Genomic DNA, 16,941 nt, shown 5'->3' on the forward strand with positions numbered 1-16,941 from the left:
AATTGTACCCAAAAGCTTAGGAATGTATGTCCTCCGCAAACAATCTCTTTATTGCCATATGCCTTTGCATGATGATTTGCCTGGCTGAAGCAGCATGAACCAAGGTGCAGCTTCAATTTTGCTTCCTTTGAATTGTCCATTTTATGAGTAATTGATAATTGTGTCAAATAATAATAATAATTTAATAATTTGTTTTATTTATATACCGCTATTCCAAAGATCATAGCGGTGAACAGCAAGTAAGCTAATTAGCAAGTAAGCTAATTTGCCCCCAACAGTCTGGGTACTCATTTTAGCGACCTTGGAAGGATGCAAGCCTGAGTCGAGCTTGGGCCCTTTTGCTGGTCTTGAACTCGGAACCTTGTGGTTTCGAGTGAATGGCTGCAGTACAGGCATTTAACCACTGCGCCAACAGAATTTGGCAGCTTTCTTGAAGAATGAAACATTATGCATAAATTATTGTGACACATTACAACACAAAAATCATTGTTGCTCAGTTGCTTCAATCAAATTATGATCCGTCTCCTAATTGCAATATAAAACAAACACCAGAGAAAAAGAGAAACAATGTTTATTTCACAGAGACAACCACTGTGGCGCTCACCAACAGCACTTTGAATGCAGTTCCTTTGTTTAAGTAAGAACTTTTGGCTTTTTATTTTGAAAAGACCATAAATTTACACCTTTTCTCAGAACAAATGGATATATCTATGGAGTTGTTGATGTTCATATTTGAGATGCTTTTAATCTTGCAGAAACCTACCACACACCAGATGATGCAGCCCATCTACCACTATTAGATGATTTCATCCTGCTGTTAGCACAACAAGAAACATTTCTAGAGAATGATTGAGCTTCCAGATTCAAATAACTTACCTGGATTAATCACTACAAAGTAAAATAAAGATTCTAGTTTGTGAATAAATTGTCAAATGAGACAGGCAGAACTGTCAAAGCACTTCAGTGAACATACAGTATTTTGTACTGATTTTATACATTTAGCTGTGAATCAACGATTGCAACACATATGCATTAAACCAGGCTTTATATTTTTGAAAATATGTTTGTAAACTGAGTCAAGGGACAACTCTGTCTAGTCCAGTGCTGTCTATTCCAAATGATAACAACTTTCTGCTATCTGCAACAGGGATATGTCCTAGCCCTTCATCCTGATAGCTTTTAACAAAAGCTTGCATGCAGACAATGGATTTTAATCCATCCCACACGGGTGACAGAACTACATAGTGATCTGAATTGCGGCTGAATTTGAAAAACAAAGACAAACTTACTACATGTTATAGAGAGATGAAAGATAATTCAGTCTCGGGCCACCATTTTCAACAACAGTGCCATTTGAATAATAATGCTCTTTTTGTTCCACCCATAGTGTGGAACATATTGCTTTGGCATGTTGTTAACACAGGCCTGATTCCCACTACCTTTTAAACTGGATCACAAATAGGTTTGACCTAGTTCAAATGGCCCTGGTTCCTACTTAAATTGACTCGCTGAAGTGAATAGGAGAGGAGGGCCATGCGCTAGACCCATTTAACCGATGTCTTTTTGATGCTGTCTTTTTCTGCATCTTTTTAGATAAATAGATTCTGCGCAAGTGTGAACCAGATGCGGATCAGAATTGATTTAAATTTGCCCTTTGGCCAGCTGGAGCGGGTCCATTTTGAATCAATTCATTCATCAATGTGAACCACAAGTGGGTTATTTTATTTTATTTTGCAGCAAGAAAATGCAATCAGGGCAAATGTAGTGTGAACCATGCTCTGATGTCAAATCAATTCATCGATTTGGATCACACACCAATTTATCTGTAAATGGGAATGAGGCCACAGGTGACTTTCAGAGGGGGCGAAGCTGGCATACTCCTGGCAAAGTTGCACAATCATGCTGAAGATTTTTCACACACATTGTGCTTATCAAGGGGTTAACCCATGAAAATCCAGGAATGCTTCAGCAAGAAACCATTCACGGGGAAGTCCCAGGAATGGTTTGTTGCTGGAGCATTTTTACCATGAAAAAGATGTATTGAAATGTGCCTGCTCACCTGACTGGCAGCTGCATCCTGCTTAAGGTTAATCACGTTTCAGTCAATCAAACCTCTCAAAAAATATAGCTAAAATTATTTTATTAACTCTAAAATTATATAGAACTATCAGAATGCATGTGCTCACCTGACTGACAGCTGCATCCTCCTTAAAGTTATTTGACTCATCTGTTATTAACAAAGGATCTGTTTTCCTCGGAGCTTGCTGTGGTGTCAATGTACTTGTACAGCTTCCAATTGGAAAAAGAATCTGGCTTCTACGAGAACCCGAAGTCAAAGAAACCTCATGGCAATAAGACTGAAGAAATGCTCGGACTCCATCAATCCCCACAAATTGTGAAACTGGAACACCACTGAAATTCAAACTTCCAGTGTCACACAGCTGAGAATTTCTCCATCTATACAACTTGATGGCCAATAACCCAAGAAGGAAGGCCAAGAACAAGCAGGAGACAAAAGCTACTGCAATCACCAGGTAGAAGGTGAGGTCAGTTGCAGGGTCTACAGGAGCTGAGATGCTGCTAAAATCTGAGAGCATTTCAGGGATGCTGTCAGCCAGCACCACAGTGACTGTGACAGAGGCAGAGAGAGGGGGCTGCCCATTGTCCTTCACTAAGACCACCAGGCTTTGCTTGAGGGCATCTTTCTCCAGAAGGAAGCGGGCTGTCCTGATCTCTCCAGTGTGGAGTCCCAGAGTGAAAAGCCCTGGCTCTGTGGCCTTGGTCAGCTGGTAGGAGAGCCAGGCATTCTGGCCAGAATCCACATCCACTGCCACCACCTTAGTGACCAGGTATCCTGGTTCAGAGGAGTGAGGGGCCAGCTCTATCCCAGTGGAGCCATCGGTGGGAGGGGAAGGGTAGAGGATTTCTGGAGCATTGTCATTCTGATCCAGAATGAAGAGGGTCACTGAGATATTGGAGCTGAGTGGTGGGGATCCCCCATCCTGGGCCTTCACCCAGAACTGAATCTCCTGTATCTCTTCATAATTAAAGGAATTCAAGGCATAGAGAACTCCAGTTTCAGAGTTAATAGAGAGGTAGGTGGAAGGAAGGGAACCAGTTGTCTGACCTTCAATGATGGAATAAGTTATTCTGGCATTCTCTTCCCAGTCTGGATCATTTGCTTTCAAAGAACAGATTGAAACTCCCCTTGGATTGTTCTCCATGAAAAATGCTGTGTAGGATGATTCTGCAAACTGAGGTGGGTTGTCATTTGTGTCTAGAATATGGAGCAACATAAGGCTTGATGTTGAGAGGGGTGGAATCCCATGATCAGTAGCTGTGATCGTGATGTTATAATCAGACACTAGCTCCCTGTCAAGGTTACCATGTGTCATCAAACTGTAAAAATTATCCATAGATTTTTTAAGCTGGAAAGGGAGCTTACTTGGAATTGAACACATGACTTCCCCATTTCGTCCTGAATCTTCATCTTGTACATTGAGTAGGGCAACTACTGTTCCTGTTGGTGAATTTTCTGGGATAGCATTGATCAAAAAATTTACTGCTAGCTGTGGTGCATTGTCATTAATATCCATAACAAGGATCACAACTTTTGACCAATCACTCAGCCCCCCTCCATCTTCCGCTTTCACCTCAATTTCATAAGAAGTTGACTGTTCGTAGTCAAGGTTCCCCATCAGAGTTATTACACCAGTTGTTGAGTTTAGCAAAAACATTTTTGATCCCTTTTTTGTAATTTTTTTGTAGGAGTACCTTACCTCTCCATTGAGTCCTTCATCCAGATCAGTAGCTCTTACTGTGGCCACTGTGGACCATTTTGGAATGTTCTCCTTGACACTTACTTCATAAATTGGTTGGCTGAAAACAGGTGCATTGTCATTTGCATCTAGGGCAATTACTTGGATTATGGCAGTGCCAGACCTGACTGGATCACCTCCATCAGTAGCTGTGAGGACCAGGTCAAAAACTGATTGTTCTTCACGATCAAGGCTGTTTTGTAATACCAGTTCAGCATACCTAACACCATTTTCTCTTATTTGCACATCCAAAGAAAAATGACTGCTCCCTGTGAGTTGGTAACTCTGTATAGAATTCTTGCCTAAATCTGGATCTTGAGCTTCTGGTAGAGGAAACCGGGATCCAGGAGTGGATGCCTCACTGATTTTAAGTTGCTGTTTCCCTAATGTGAACTGGGGAGCATTATCATTTATATCAGTGATTTCCACTTCAACCCTATAAATCTCTATTTTGCTCTCAATAATAATCTCAAAACTTAATATGCACTTCTCTGTCCCACTACAGATTTCTTCCCTGTCTATTCTCTCAGAGGTTTGCAAATAGCCATTGTTGTAATTCAGAGTAAAATACTGAATCATACCTTTTCTGGTAACAATCTGTAGTCCATAGTCTGAAAGATGATGTCCATCCATCCCTAGATCCATTGCAATGTTCCCCACAAAAGAGCCTTTTTGCATCTCCTCTGGAATGGAATAATGAATCTTCCCAGAAACTGCTTTCCAAACAATCACCATTATAAGCCATTGCAAAATTCCTTTTTCACGATTCCACAGCCTCTGAATTTCTCCCATTTTCTTTGCAAGAAAAGAAATACCAGCTGGCTCTGACTTAAAAATTTTGGGATCTGAAAGTAATATCCGTTTTTTAAAAAGCCTACAGTTTCTTCCATTTAATTCCCTGAAATGTTTCTGCAAGTATGATCTTTCAGATATCTCATGCCTCTCTTAGAGTATTTCAGGCTGGATAAGCTGGGCATGGTGCATCCCTCTGCCAAACTGGTGAGCAGCGACACCCAGAGGCTTAACTGAAAACTATAGATGATTTTTGCCAAAATATTACTTTTAAAATAAACATGATTAAATTATCTATGTCCTTAAATACATTCTGTCCAAAGACTCCATAATACACCTTCATTTATGTGATGGACTGACAGATTTAATACCTCTTTGGCCAGTAAAGACAGCTATTTCTCCTTTCCCTACAAGAATGCCTCCAAGAGTTAGCATTGCTTTCATGGGCCCTTTGGTCCAAAATAATATGGGGAATATCATCAGGCTGGAGAGGACAACCAAGCTGCTACCTATAGCATTTTCAATGCTTTTTTTTCCTCCTGTGAAAAAAAGGAAAGGTGAAAAAATCTTCCTGTTGTTCACCTGGAAGCTTTTAGCTCCTCCGCCAGTTAATTCAGCCCTTGAGGGATTTTTTGTCCCTCTCCCATGAATATGTCAGCCCAACACTTGTTTCAGCACAGTTTTGCTGTCTTGCAAAGCACAGTTTGAATCCCCACTCAGCCACAAAAACCCACTGGATTATCTTGGACAAGTCACAGACTCTAACCCTCCGAGGACAGCAATAGCAAACCCTCTCTGAAGAAACCTGCCAAGAAAACCCTGTGATTATTTCACCTCCAGGTTGCTATAAGTTGGAAAGAATTTGAACAATATCAACCCCCCCCCCCAATTTAGAGAATGTGAGTTTAAGACACTGTAAGGGTGAAGAAAAGAAATGATGTGATAGGAAGGTGGTAATGGCACACATTCAACGCACTCTAAGAGATCTATTCCCAGGCAAGAGAAGGTGTGTTCCCATCTGTTTCACCATATTTAGGCAAAAGTTAATATCATATGTATGGTGGAAAGAGTTTGTTCATCTGGTCTTTGTGGCAGGGCAACATATTCAGTGACTCTCTTCCTTATGTGGATCACATGCATTCAGAGAAAATATGAAAGCTCCTTTTTGGTTGTTCTCAACAACCCTGCAAAATAGACCAGTTGTAGAAGATTCTAATTGTTGTCTAAAATCACAACCAGAATAAGGGTGGTTGAAGAAAGAGATGATATTCTAACAGTGTGTTGTAGCAGTGGTCATAATATAATAATTGTCTTCTTTTTTTGAAAGTAGGAATGGAACGTACAGATTTTCTGTTCGGAGCCTAGACCCATATCTAACAAGATAATTGCAGTTTCAGCTCAATAATCCTCTTAGACTGAGTTGATCAGCAACCTGATATGTTTTCATCATGATCAATTACAGACACCACAGCATTTGATATACTGTATTAACTAGTCATCTGACATCAGTGCAGATATCTCAATTCCATATAATGCATATTCTTTTTTCCACAAGATTGTTTCACTTGGATCTGAGAATAAATACATGTTTTGAGAAGTCTTGTCAGAAATATACTATTTTGTAGTTGGTTCCTTTACCCACATGTGTGACTTTTACTATAACTCCTGTGTACTACTTTTACTTTTACTACCCTGGCATGTGAGCATACTATGTCCATTGCACATACAGGTTAGTGAAAAATAGGTTCATTGTCACTTGCATTAAGAACTGTGATGTGGATTTAGTCCGGGGTGTGGAAAGTATGGCTCCTGAAACCCTTCTTTCTAGCCCTTCATGCCTCCTAAGGATATCATTGCAAGCTCCCATTTTTAATAATTTTTCAGGCCATGTTCAGCCCCCCAGCCCATTAAAAAAAGATGTGCCAGGGCATTGCAAAACACCATATCACTTGTGATTTCAGTATGGCCTGCCAGGGATAGAGGAGGTGAGCAGTGGTCTCTATTTGTGGCACAGTTGCCCACCCCTGATCTAAAGCAACATCTTATTTGACTGGATCTCCTGCATCAAAAACACTGAAGATAATATCAGGTAATATTATCTGAATAATGCAATACACACATATGTCAAGCTGCCCTTAAAGCTGGTGCAAAGCAAGTGGTGCAGAATGCTAGGTTTTTGACTGGAGTAACTTACATGCAGCCCAAAATGCCTCTGCAGGTTACACTGGCTGCCATTTGCTACTTGACTAAGTTTAATGGTCATAGAATCATAGAGATGGAAGATACCGCAAGTCTCCACACCATTCCTAGTGTTTCATTCATAATGCACAATAACCATGGCTACATACTAATTTTGCAGCAAACAGCTAATGAATCAAAACACAACTGTAATCCTCCTACAAGTTTCCATGCTTCAGCATTGGTCTTTCCATAACTGAACCAAATTTATTAAGAAAGTGGTTTGTCATTACAGTTAATCATGAATAATATATTTAGGAATAGGATACTATGAAAGCAGTAGGTGATTTGGTTTGTTGTTTAATCAACAGCAAGTATTATCCTCAGAGTTATCATTAAAATGCGACAAAAAATCAAAATATAGTGTCCATTTGAATCAATACCATAATGGAGTCAACTGTTATAAACACAACTACAAATGGCTCCAGAATATCTATCTATCTATCTATCTATCTATCTATCTATCTATCTATCTATCTATCTATATATTAGATTGTCATTATTAAAAACCTATGAGCCAGATTAGACATTGTAATTACAGAAACTTAATCAAGTTTCATTAAATCCATCCTGTCAGATAAACATATCTAAACACTGATGATGTTAACTCTAAAATAAAGTAGAACTATTGGAATGTATATGCTCACCTGACTGACAGCTGTATCTTCCTTACAGGTATTTGAATCTCCTGTTATTAACAAAGGATCTGGTTTACTCGGAGCTTGCTGTGGTGTCAGTGTATTTGTACAGCTTCCAATTGGGAAAAAAATCTGGCTTGTACGAGAGCCTGAAGTCAAAGAAACCTCATGGCAATAAGACTGAAGAAATGCTCGGACTCCATCGATCCCCACAAATTGTGAAACTGGAACACCGTTGAAATTCACATTTCCAGTGTCACACAGCTGAGAATTTCTCCATCTATACAACTTAATGGCCAGTAACACAAGGAGGAAGGTCAAGAACAAGCAAGAGACAAAAGCCACTGCGACCACTAGATAGAAGGTGAGGTCCGATGGGGGGTCTACAAGGACTGAGATGCTGTTGAGATCAGTCAATATGTCTGGAATGTTGTCAGACAGCACCACGGTGATAGTGACAGAGGCAGAGAGAGTGGGCTGACCATTATCCTTCACCAAAACCACCAGGCTTTGCTTCAGTGCATCTTTCTCTAAAAGGAACCGGGCTGTCCTGATCTCTCCTGTATGGAGTCCCAGAGTGAAGAGCCCTGGTTCTGTGGCCTTGGTCAGCTGGTAGGAGAGCCAGGCATTCTGGCCGGAATCCGCATCAACTGCCACCACCTTAGTGACCAGGTATCCTGGTTCAGAGGAGCGAGGGGCCAGCTCTATCCCAGTGGAGCCATCAGTCGGAGGAGAAGGGTAGAGGATTTCTGGAGCATTGTCATTCTGATCCAAGATGAAAAGAGTCACAGAGACATTAGAGCTGAGTGGTGGGGAGCCCCCATCCTGGGCCTTGACCCAGAACTGAATCTCCTGGATTTCTTCATAATCAAAAGAGCTCAAAGCATATACTACTCCAGTCTCGGAGTTAATAGACAGGTAAGAGGAAAGAATTGTGGTGTTGGTACCTCCTTCAGTGATTGAAAAAGTAACCGTGGCATTTTCCATAAAATCAGGGTCACTTGCTTTCATAAAGCACACCGGCTCACCCCTGGAATTATTTTCAATTATATAGGAAACATAGTGCATCTTACTGAAGACAGGGGCATTGTCATTTACATCTGAAATTTCCAAAAATAGCATTGCAGAGGCTGATAATGGAGGGCTCCCTTTGTCTGTAGCAGTGATAGTTATGTTATAGTTCTGTACGTCTTCCCTATCAAGGAGTCTGTCCGTAATCAGATGATAATAGTCATCAAAAGATTTCTGCAAATGGAAGGGAAGAGCTGTTGGTACTGAGCATATGACCTCTCCATTCTCACCCATATCTCTGTCTTGTATGTTTAGTAGAGCGACCACTGTTCCTAGAGAGCTCCCTTCACTGATTGAATTAAAAATGGTTGTGACTGTTATCTTGGGGATATTGTCATTAATGTCAATAACCTTTATCAGTACTTTAGCCCTGTCAGAGAGACCTCCGTTGTCCTTTGCTTGAACATCGATTTCATGTAATGCGATTTCTTCATAGTCTAGCTTTCCTGTTGTTGTTATTTCTCCGCTTCTAGAATTTATTTCAAAGGGTTGTGATGTTTTCTCTTTTATTTTTAGGAATGAGTAAGTCACCTCAGCGTTTGTCCCTTCATCTGCATCTGTAGCATTTACAGTCACCAGCAGATAACCTATGGGAACACTTTCCAAAATGCTCACTTGATAGGCAGGTTGGCTGAAAACTGGTGCATTGTCATTTACATCAAGAACCACTATGCAGATCTGCAGAGTGCCCGACCTCACAAGCTGTCCACCATCAGTGGCAGTTAAGATTAGAAAGTGAACAGCTTCTTCTTCCCGGTCCAAGGGTTTAACTAGTACCAGTTCTGGATATTTGTCTCCGTCAGATCTCCTCTGCAGTTTCAGGGAGAAATATTTGTTGCTGCTCAGATGATAGTTCTGAAGTGAATTGTTTCCACTATCTGCATCCTGAGCTTCTTGCAAGGGAAAATGGGTCCCTACATTGGCTGTTTCACTTATCCTTAGTTCTAAACGCTCCTGTGCAAAAGTTGGAGCATTATCATTTATATCTGTGATTTCAATTTCAACAGTGAATATCCTCACTGTATTCTCAACAAGGATTTCCAGACTTAATATGCATTTCTCTTCCCACCCACATAGTTCATCTCTGTCTATTTTTTCAGAGACATACAAATACCCATTCTTAAAATTCAAGATAAAATATTGGAGCATACCTTCAGAAATGATGCGAACTCGGCTGGCTGACAGTTCTTGGGAACTGAGTCCCAGGTCTTCAGCAATATTCCCCACGAAAGAGCCTTTCTGGACTTCCTCAGGAATGGAATAGTGGACTTGCCCATAATTTAGCTGACAAAGAGCAATCAAGGTAAGCCAGAATGAACCACTGCATTGCTGGTATCTAAGAGCATCTGCCATTTCAAGCTTTCTAGGATTACCTTTGTTTGAATTTCCTTTGAACCATCTGCTTCTTTTTCTTCTTTCAAGAAATCCCCTCACTCTTTGGTTTTAAAACAGTCCTTTGATTCACTTATGCTGTTCCACGGTGAATGCAAATACAGGAGCTATAGCTTCAGTATAGTTGCTTTGCTAGCAATGTGCAACACTCAGCAACTCATCTTGGAACCTTTATTGGAATTTGCTTTCTCATTGGTAAACAGTGGCGCCCAGAGTCTCAGCCAGAAACTGCAGCAACTACCAGCAGTTTTATATAGTTTCCTTCCTGTGAGAGTTGCTGGCCTTTTGATCACCTTTGTTTACTCTAGACTCATCAAAGTGAACAATACATAAACAAAGAATAGTCAATTAGCTTTGGCATCAGCAGAATTTTAACCTGCAACCTATTCTATTATTAAATATTTATTTTCAGAAAGTATAAAGTAGTGATTGAGGCTGCAATCCTATACACACTTAGCTGAAGATGTAAAACGTAGTGAAATCAATGGGGGATGCAACTGAGCAGATAAGTGTAGGATTGTAGTCTAAATGGATCCCATGCATTTATCTGGGGATATAAAATTGATTAGAATGACATAGTCGGTCAATGCAAAGTTGTTGTGTGCCTTGAAGTTATTTCCAACTTTTGGCAACTCTAAGGGCAACTTATCATGGGGTTTTCTTGGCAAGATTTGTTCAGAGGAATCAATGTAAGGTAAAATTAATATAATGTAGTCTTCTTTGGATAGAAATTTTCTTTATCTTGCTTCCTAAAAACCACTATAGGTTAATACAAAATTTCATCAAGACAAAATTATTGTGCCAAATACTCCAATTTCCTTGAATGTAAAAATGTTTTTTCCTATAATTTCAGGCTGCACTCAGGCTGCCTGGAATATTTGCTTTTCTCAGTCCAGAAAGTTTAGAAAATATTGTGGTCAAAACCTGCACCCATTTAGAGAGAAGGGTATGGATTTAAAGCCTGTGGGCGAAACTACTACTATGGGTTTAGACAACCAATTTATTCATTTAAATGGTTTTTCTGCAGCCCCCTACCCTCCTTCCCCACAGCCTGCCATGCAGACATACTATATGAGAGAGAGAGAGAGAGAGAGAATATCTCTTCTCTCTGTTGACAACCTCACTGTGCCTTCAAACCAAGTCATTGATTTAAAAACAAACAATACCTTGCTCTTCTTTGCTCATATACATCAAAGGGTGCCAAGGAGGTTTTGCCAAGATCATCGGACCTACTCCCAACGAATGAGCCCAAGTCAAGAGTCCAGCATTCTACAAGAGAGCCTTGTATCCAGGTTCCTCAGGAGCCAATAAACTGAAATGTTGGCTTAGGTAAGCAATTTAGCTTTTTATCCTGAATTTTCCATAAGTCTGTTGCTTATGGATCACAATTATCTTATCATATTTTTTCTTTCTTGGTAGCTTATTATAATGCATATAAACCATAATGCTTGGTTATGCATAACCCCTTTAAAGAATTCTTACTAATGGAGTGGTTGTGAGCAACTTTGCAATGTAAATTGTCTTTCAAAAACAATTATAGATATTCTTTTTTAGAGTAGTTGAAACACAAATGCAGTCACCCTCTAATCTTAAGAAATATGATACTCGAGATATTCACTGGATTTCTCCACCCCCTTTTGGATTAAATCGAAGTGTTTTGTGGATTGAGCATATGAAATTGAATGTCTACAACATCCTGTATGTCTGGACTTGGTTGTATGCCAGCAATAGTAGTCAAGACAGCTTACGTTTCCACCACCGTTGTGTCTGTACAAAGCTATCTAGATGGATGTTCCACATATTTAAGGAACTTCTTTATTTTGGACTACAAAACAGAATGTTCTGTGGCCCACTGTGACTTATTTGCAAGGCATTTCATTGACAGAATTATAGGAATCCTACTCTTACCTGGTTACTTTTGATCGGATAAATGTAGTTTTGCAACCACAGAGACAGCTGAAGGAGCGCTTTGAGAGATGTGCTCTATATGCTCAATTCTTGATTATAATCTTTAATAACATTTAATATTGAATAAGCATTTAAGTAAGGCAATTATTGCTGTTTGTGCTTTTTTATTTTTCATTTCAGTTTCTTCTGAGCTTACTGATTACAATGTCTCACCCATGTGGATTTTTCAAGACTTCCAACTCTATTTCTTCTGTCTGTGTTACCACACAATTGTTATTTGCAATTATTTCTCCTTACCTACTCATTCAAGCATATGCATGATAATCTGACACCTGAGCCAACACTTCATGCATCTGATGAAGTGGACTTCAATCCACCAAAGTTTGTGCCAAACAAAATGCGTTTGTCTTTAAGATGCCACAAGACTCTGTGAATTAGCCACATGTGACTGATGAACTGGGTTCCAGTTATGATGAATACCTTCTCAGTAGCTGTGAAGGAGGCAAGAGTCCGTTCTTGACAGACACATCCAAATTATTTTTCTAAGGATTGCTCAATTGCTAATCTTTTGTGTTGGGCAAGGTGCTTTAACAGGTTCTTGCTGCACAACTCCACTCTTGGACACATTTCAGTCTGGCTTCTCACTCAGTCTAGAGACTAGTTGGTTCTATGCTAGGAAACCAAAAGCTTGAGTGCAACCCTATTGATTCTCTTCAATAGTTCAGTGGCTTTTGATGCCATCAACTTTGTTATAGTCAGCCCTCCATATTTGCTGTTTTGACTTTTGTAGATTTAATTATTCACGGATTTGATTAATATGTTCTGTCTAAGAATCTCTAGATTCTCCAGAATGGCTCTACGGCCAATTTTCACCAGAAGTTGCACTGGAAGACCTAAGGATTCCTAGAGAGAATACTTCTCTAGGCATTTGTAGGTCCTCCAGCATAATTCTAAGATCAACATTCAGCAGATGTTGACCATAGAGTTGCACTGGAGGATCTACAGTTTCTTAGACAGGTATTCTCTCAAGTAAAAAAATTAGTACTTGGTTTATGTGTTTTCCCACTTTCATGGGAGTCCTGCATCCCTAACCCCACCAAATGTGGAGGGGCCACAGTATATTTATGGACTGAAATCTGAGACAGAGACATCAGAGTTTTGTGTCTTATTCTTATCTGGCAGGTTGATTCCAAAATATAATATTGGGGTACTTCTGTTTCACCCCACAGAATTTATGTTATGGGATACCACATGGTGCAAGTTTATCTTTCATTCCATGTAGTATCTACATGTTTATCTATGTCTCTTACTCTTTCAATATAACGGATGAAGCAGACATTTAGAATAGGTGTTTGAAGTGGCTGCATGCGGAGTAACAAACGTCAATCCAGACAAGATGGAAATTCTGCTAAAAAGTGATACAGTTCATCTGCAATGTATTATTATTATTATTATTATTATTATTATTATTATTAAGCCTTCAGGAGCCCAAAATAACTGTTTACATTTCAAAACTGGAGGAACATTGTGGGTTCAAACAGGACTAGCATCAAGGTAAGATCTAATTATATTCAATCTCCATCATGTTCCACCTTGATTGATGAGATCTTCTCTTCCTAAGTCTTCCATTGTCGAATCATCACTCCATTACCTCATAATTCTTCTATTAAAATAGTTATTCTATTAAAAACTGCATGAAAAAGGGACCTACCTTTTTTGCTTATGTTTCTCTGTGAAGTACCAAGTATGACAAAATGTTTGTAATAATGAAAATTAAGGTTAGAAAAGCTATTTGAAATAGTATGGACAAATATTTTGAACCTATGATTTTGGCCTTTGGTCCTACCCAGCAATACTCTCTGTTCTAACTAGGAAGACTTTTTTCTTCCCACATCAGAATTACCAAATTCCCAATGACACCAGCCAATTTATATAGCAAGGGAGATGCTATGGAAAGGCTAAGAACTGAGACTGGATGTTCTGTGTGCAAAACAGGTCTCTTTCATTTTGCTTCAGAATAAATGTTTTCTGAGAATCAGTATAACTCAGATATGATGGCAGGTGTAGAACACCTCTCTCCCGAAAACATACAAAGAGATTTGAGAGCTCAATATCATTAAAACTCAAACAACAATGTGTTTCTTAAAGACTGAATTTTTCACAGAATAGAATTCAAGAGAACACAGCTTATCTGAATGAAGTCAAAAAATGCACAAAATCTTTAAGTTTAGTGAGGCAATTAAATGTCTCTTATAAAATATGTTACAGTGTGTTCACAAACCTGTAACTACTTGATTAAGTAATGAGCTGATACTACTTTACCAACTAAAATGTTCATAACAGAGTTAAAACATTTTGAGTTGCAAACATAAAACAAACAGAAGAAGAGATAAAATGGTTTGTTCTTGTAATCTGAGGTCGTAATTGACACAAAAATATTCAGCAGTTAAAATTGGAAGTGCCAATGTATGATAGTTCAAAGTTCATAAACTACAGAAAACAAACATACCAGTTTGAAGATATATCATTTATGCCACTGCCAAGGCCCAAAATTTATCAGAAACCTTCTGAAATGTCAAGCCATGTAAACACAGAAAACTGCAACAGAGGTATTGAAATATATGTGCTCACCTGACTGTCTGCTACATCCTCCTTAAAGTTGTTTGAATCTCCTGTTATTAACAAAGGATCTGGTTTACTGGGAGCCTGTTGTGGTGTCAGTGTATTTGTGCAGCTTCCAATTGGAAAAAGAATCTGGCTTCTGCGAGAACCCGAAGTCAAAGAAACCTCATGGCAATAAGACTGAAGAAATGCTCGGACTCCATCGATCCCCACAAATTGTGAAACTGGAACACCATTGAAGTTCACACTTCCAGTGTCACACAGCTGAGAATTTCTCCATCTGTACAACTTAATGGCCAATAACACAAGAAGGAAGGTCAAGAACAAGCAAGAGACAAAAGCTACTGCAACCACCAGATAGAAGGTGAGGTCAGATGGGGGGTCTACAGGAGCTGAGATGCTGGTGAGATCTGAGAGCATTTCAGGAATACTGTCGGCCAGCACTACAGTAACTGTGACAGAGGCAGAGAGAGGGGGCTGCCCATTGTCCTTCACTAAGACCACCAGGCTTTGCTTGAGGGCATCTTTCTCCAGAAGGAAGCGGGCTGTCCTGATCTCTCCAGTGTGGAGTCCCAGAGTGAAAAGCCCTGGCTCTGTGGCCTTGGTCAACTGGTAAGAGAGCCAGGCATTCTGGCCGGAATCTGCATCCACTGCCACCACCTTAGTGACCAGGTATCCTGGCTCAGAGGAGCGAGGGGCCAGCTCTATCCCAGTGGAGCCATCGGTGGGAGGAGAAGGGTAGAGGATTTCTGGAGCATTGTCATTCTGATCCAGAATGAAGAGGGTCACTGAGACGTTACAGCTGAGTGGTGGGGAACCCCCATCCTGGGCCTTCACCCAGAACTGAATCTCCTTAATCTGTTCATAATCAAAGGAACGTAGTGCATATACTGCTCCAGTCTCGGAGTTAATGGAGAGGAAGGAGGAGAGAAGAGAGCCACTCATCTTTCCTTCAACGATAGAATAAATTATTCTGGCATTCTCTTCCCAGTCTGGATCATTTGCTTTTAGTTTAATGATAGATGTTCCAGCAGGAGTATTTTCTGAAATTGAAGAAATGTACGACTTCTCTTTAAACGTTGGTGGGTTGTCATTTTTGTCTAATATTTTCAATGGAATAATGGTTTTTGTAGAGAGAGGAGGAATTCCTTTATCTGTTGCTGTGATAGTTACATTGTATTCAGAGGTCTCTTCTCGATCCAAGGCTTTGCCAAGTATTAAACTGTAATAATTATCAAAAGTTTTTTGTACATGAAATGGTGGGTTACCAAGAATGGAGCAAATGACTTCCCCATTTTCTCCTGAATCCCTGTCTACTATTTTTAACAATGCAATTGCAATCCCCACTGGGGAATCTTCACTTATAATGTTAGTGAGAGATGTAACTGCAATTTCTGGTGTGTTATCATTTACATCAGTAACAGTCAATAAAATATTTGCCCGACCTGATAATCCCCTTCCATCACGGGCTTGAACCTCCATTTCATACACAGTGCTGTCTTCAAAATCCATGGGCTGCCTCAGCCTTACTTCTCCAGTCTTGGAATCCAAATGAAATATTTTTGATGCTTTTTCTGATATTTGTCGGAATGTGTACGTTATCTCTGAATTAATTCCTTCATCCAGATCTGTAGCATTTATTGTTATTAGAAGGGAATCGATAGGAAGATTTTCCACAACAGTTACTTTATAGACAGATTGTGAAAAAACTGGCACATTGTCATTTGCATCTTCAACAATAACCTTGATATGCACTGTTCCGGATTTGACAGGAATTCCTCCATCGCTAGCTATAAGAATTAAATCATGGAAAGCCTCTTCTTCCCGATCCATAGAGTCTTCCAATACTAACTCAGCATATTTGGTTCCACTTGCTGTCATTTGTACATCAAGAGAGAAATGTCTGTTGGGGCTGATTTGATAGCTTTGTAAAGAGTTCACTCCTAAGTCGGGGTCCTGTGCATCTGGAAGAAGGAACCGGGATCCTATTGTTGCACTTTCTGGGATATTTAATTGTAACATCTCCACTTGGAAAGCTGGTGCATTGTCATTGATATCTTCAATTTCAATTTCTACAGTATAAATCTTCAGCTGTTCCTGAACAAGAATCTCTAGCTTTATTAAGCAGGTTAATAGACGTCTACATATTTCTTCTCTATCTACTCTTTCGTTAATATATAAATGACCATTTCGGAAATTGAGGGCAAAATACTGAATCTTACCTTCTGTAATAATCTGAACAGCTCCATGTGAAAGTTGCTTCAGATCAATCTTGAGGTCCTTTGTGATCTCCCCCACGAAAGAACCTTTCTGCAGTTCCTCAGGAATAGAATAACGGATCTGCCCAGAAATTGCCTGAAACACAGCTACCAACACAATGCAGGATAGTGGTCTTCCTGTACTCCAGACTGTGTGGATATTTGCCATGCCTGCCTCTACAAGGTTTTCACCTCTTAGTCCAC

At 39.8% G+C, this 16,941-nt stretch overlaps 2 protein-coding genes across 2 annotated transcripts in view; both read right to left on the reverse strand.

Annotated features, from left to right (window-relative positions):
- LOC149316757 (protocadherin gamma-A6-like) overlaps positions 1-16,941 on the reverse strand; it is a 379,402-nt gene extending 362,461 nt beyond the window's left edge. The window contains exon 1 of the mRNA XM_089516211.1: positions 14,489-16,941. Within this exon, the coding sequence (XP_089372337.1) occupies positions 14,489-16,906 (2,418 nt within the window). The 5' untranslated portion in view covers positions 16,907-16,941. The remainder of the gene's footprint in view (positions 1-14,488) is intronic.
- LOC149316766 (protocadherin gamma-A6-like) lies at positions 484-4,712 on the reverse strand. Its single transcript, XM_089513288.1, has 2 exons — positions 2,187-4,712; positions 484-525 (listed from the first exon to the last, which is right to left on the reverse strand). Exons 1-2 carry the CDS (start codon positions 4,608-4,610, stop codon positions 484-486), a joined length of 2,466 nt encoding a protein of 821 aa, XP_089369414.1. The 5' UTR covers positions 4,611-4,712.

The sequence above is a fragment of the Sceloporus occidentalis genome, unplaced genomic scaffold, assembly GCF_023333645.1.
Source record: "Sceloporus occidentalis isolate IW3139 unplaced genomic scaffold, rSceOcc1.0.p SCAF_3, whole genome shotgun sequence".
Classification (NCBI taxonomy): domain Eukaryota; kingdom Metazoa; phylum Chordata; class Lepidosauria; order Squamata; family Phrynosomatidae; genus Sceloporus; species Sceloporus occidentalis.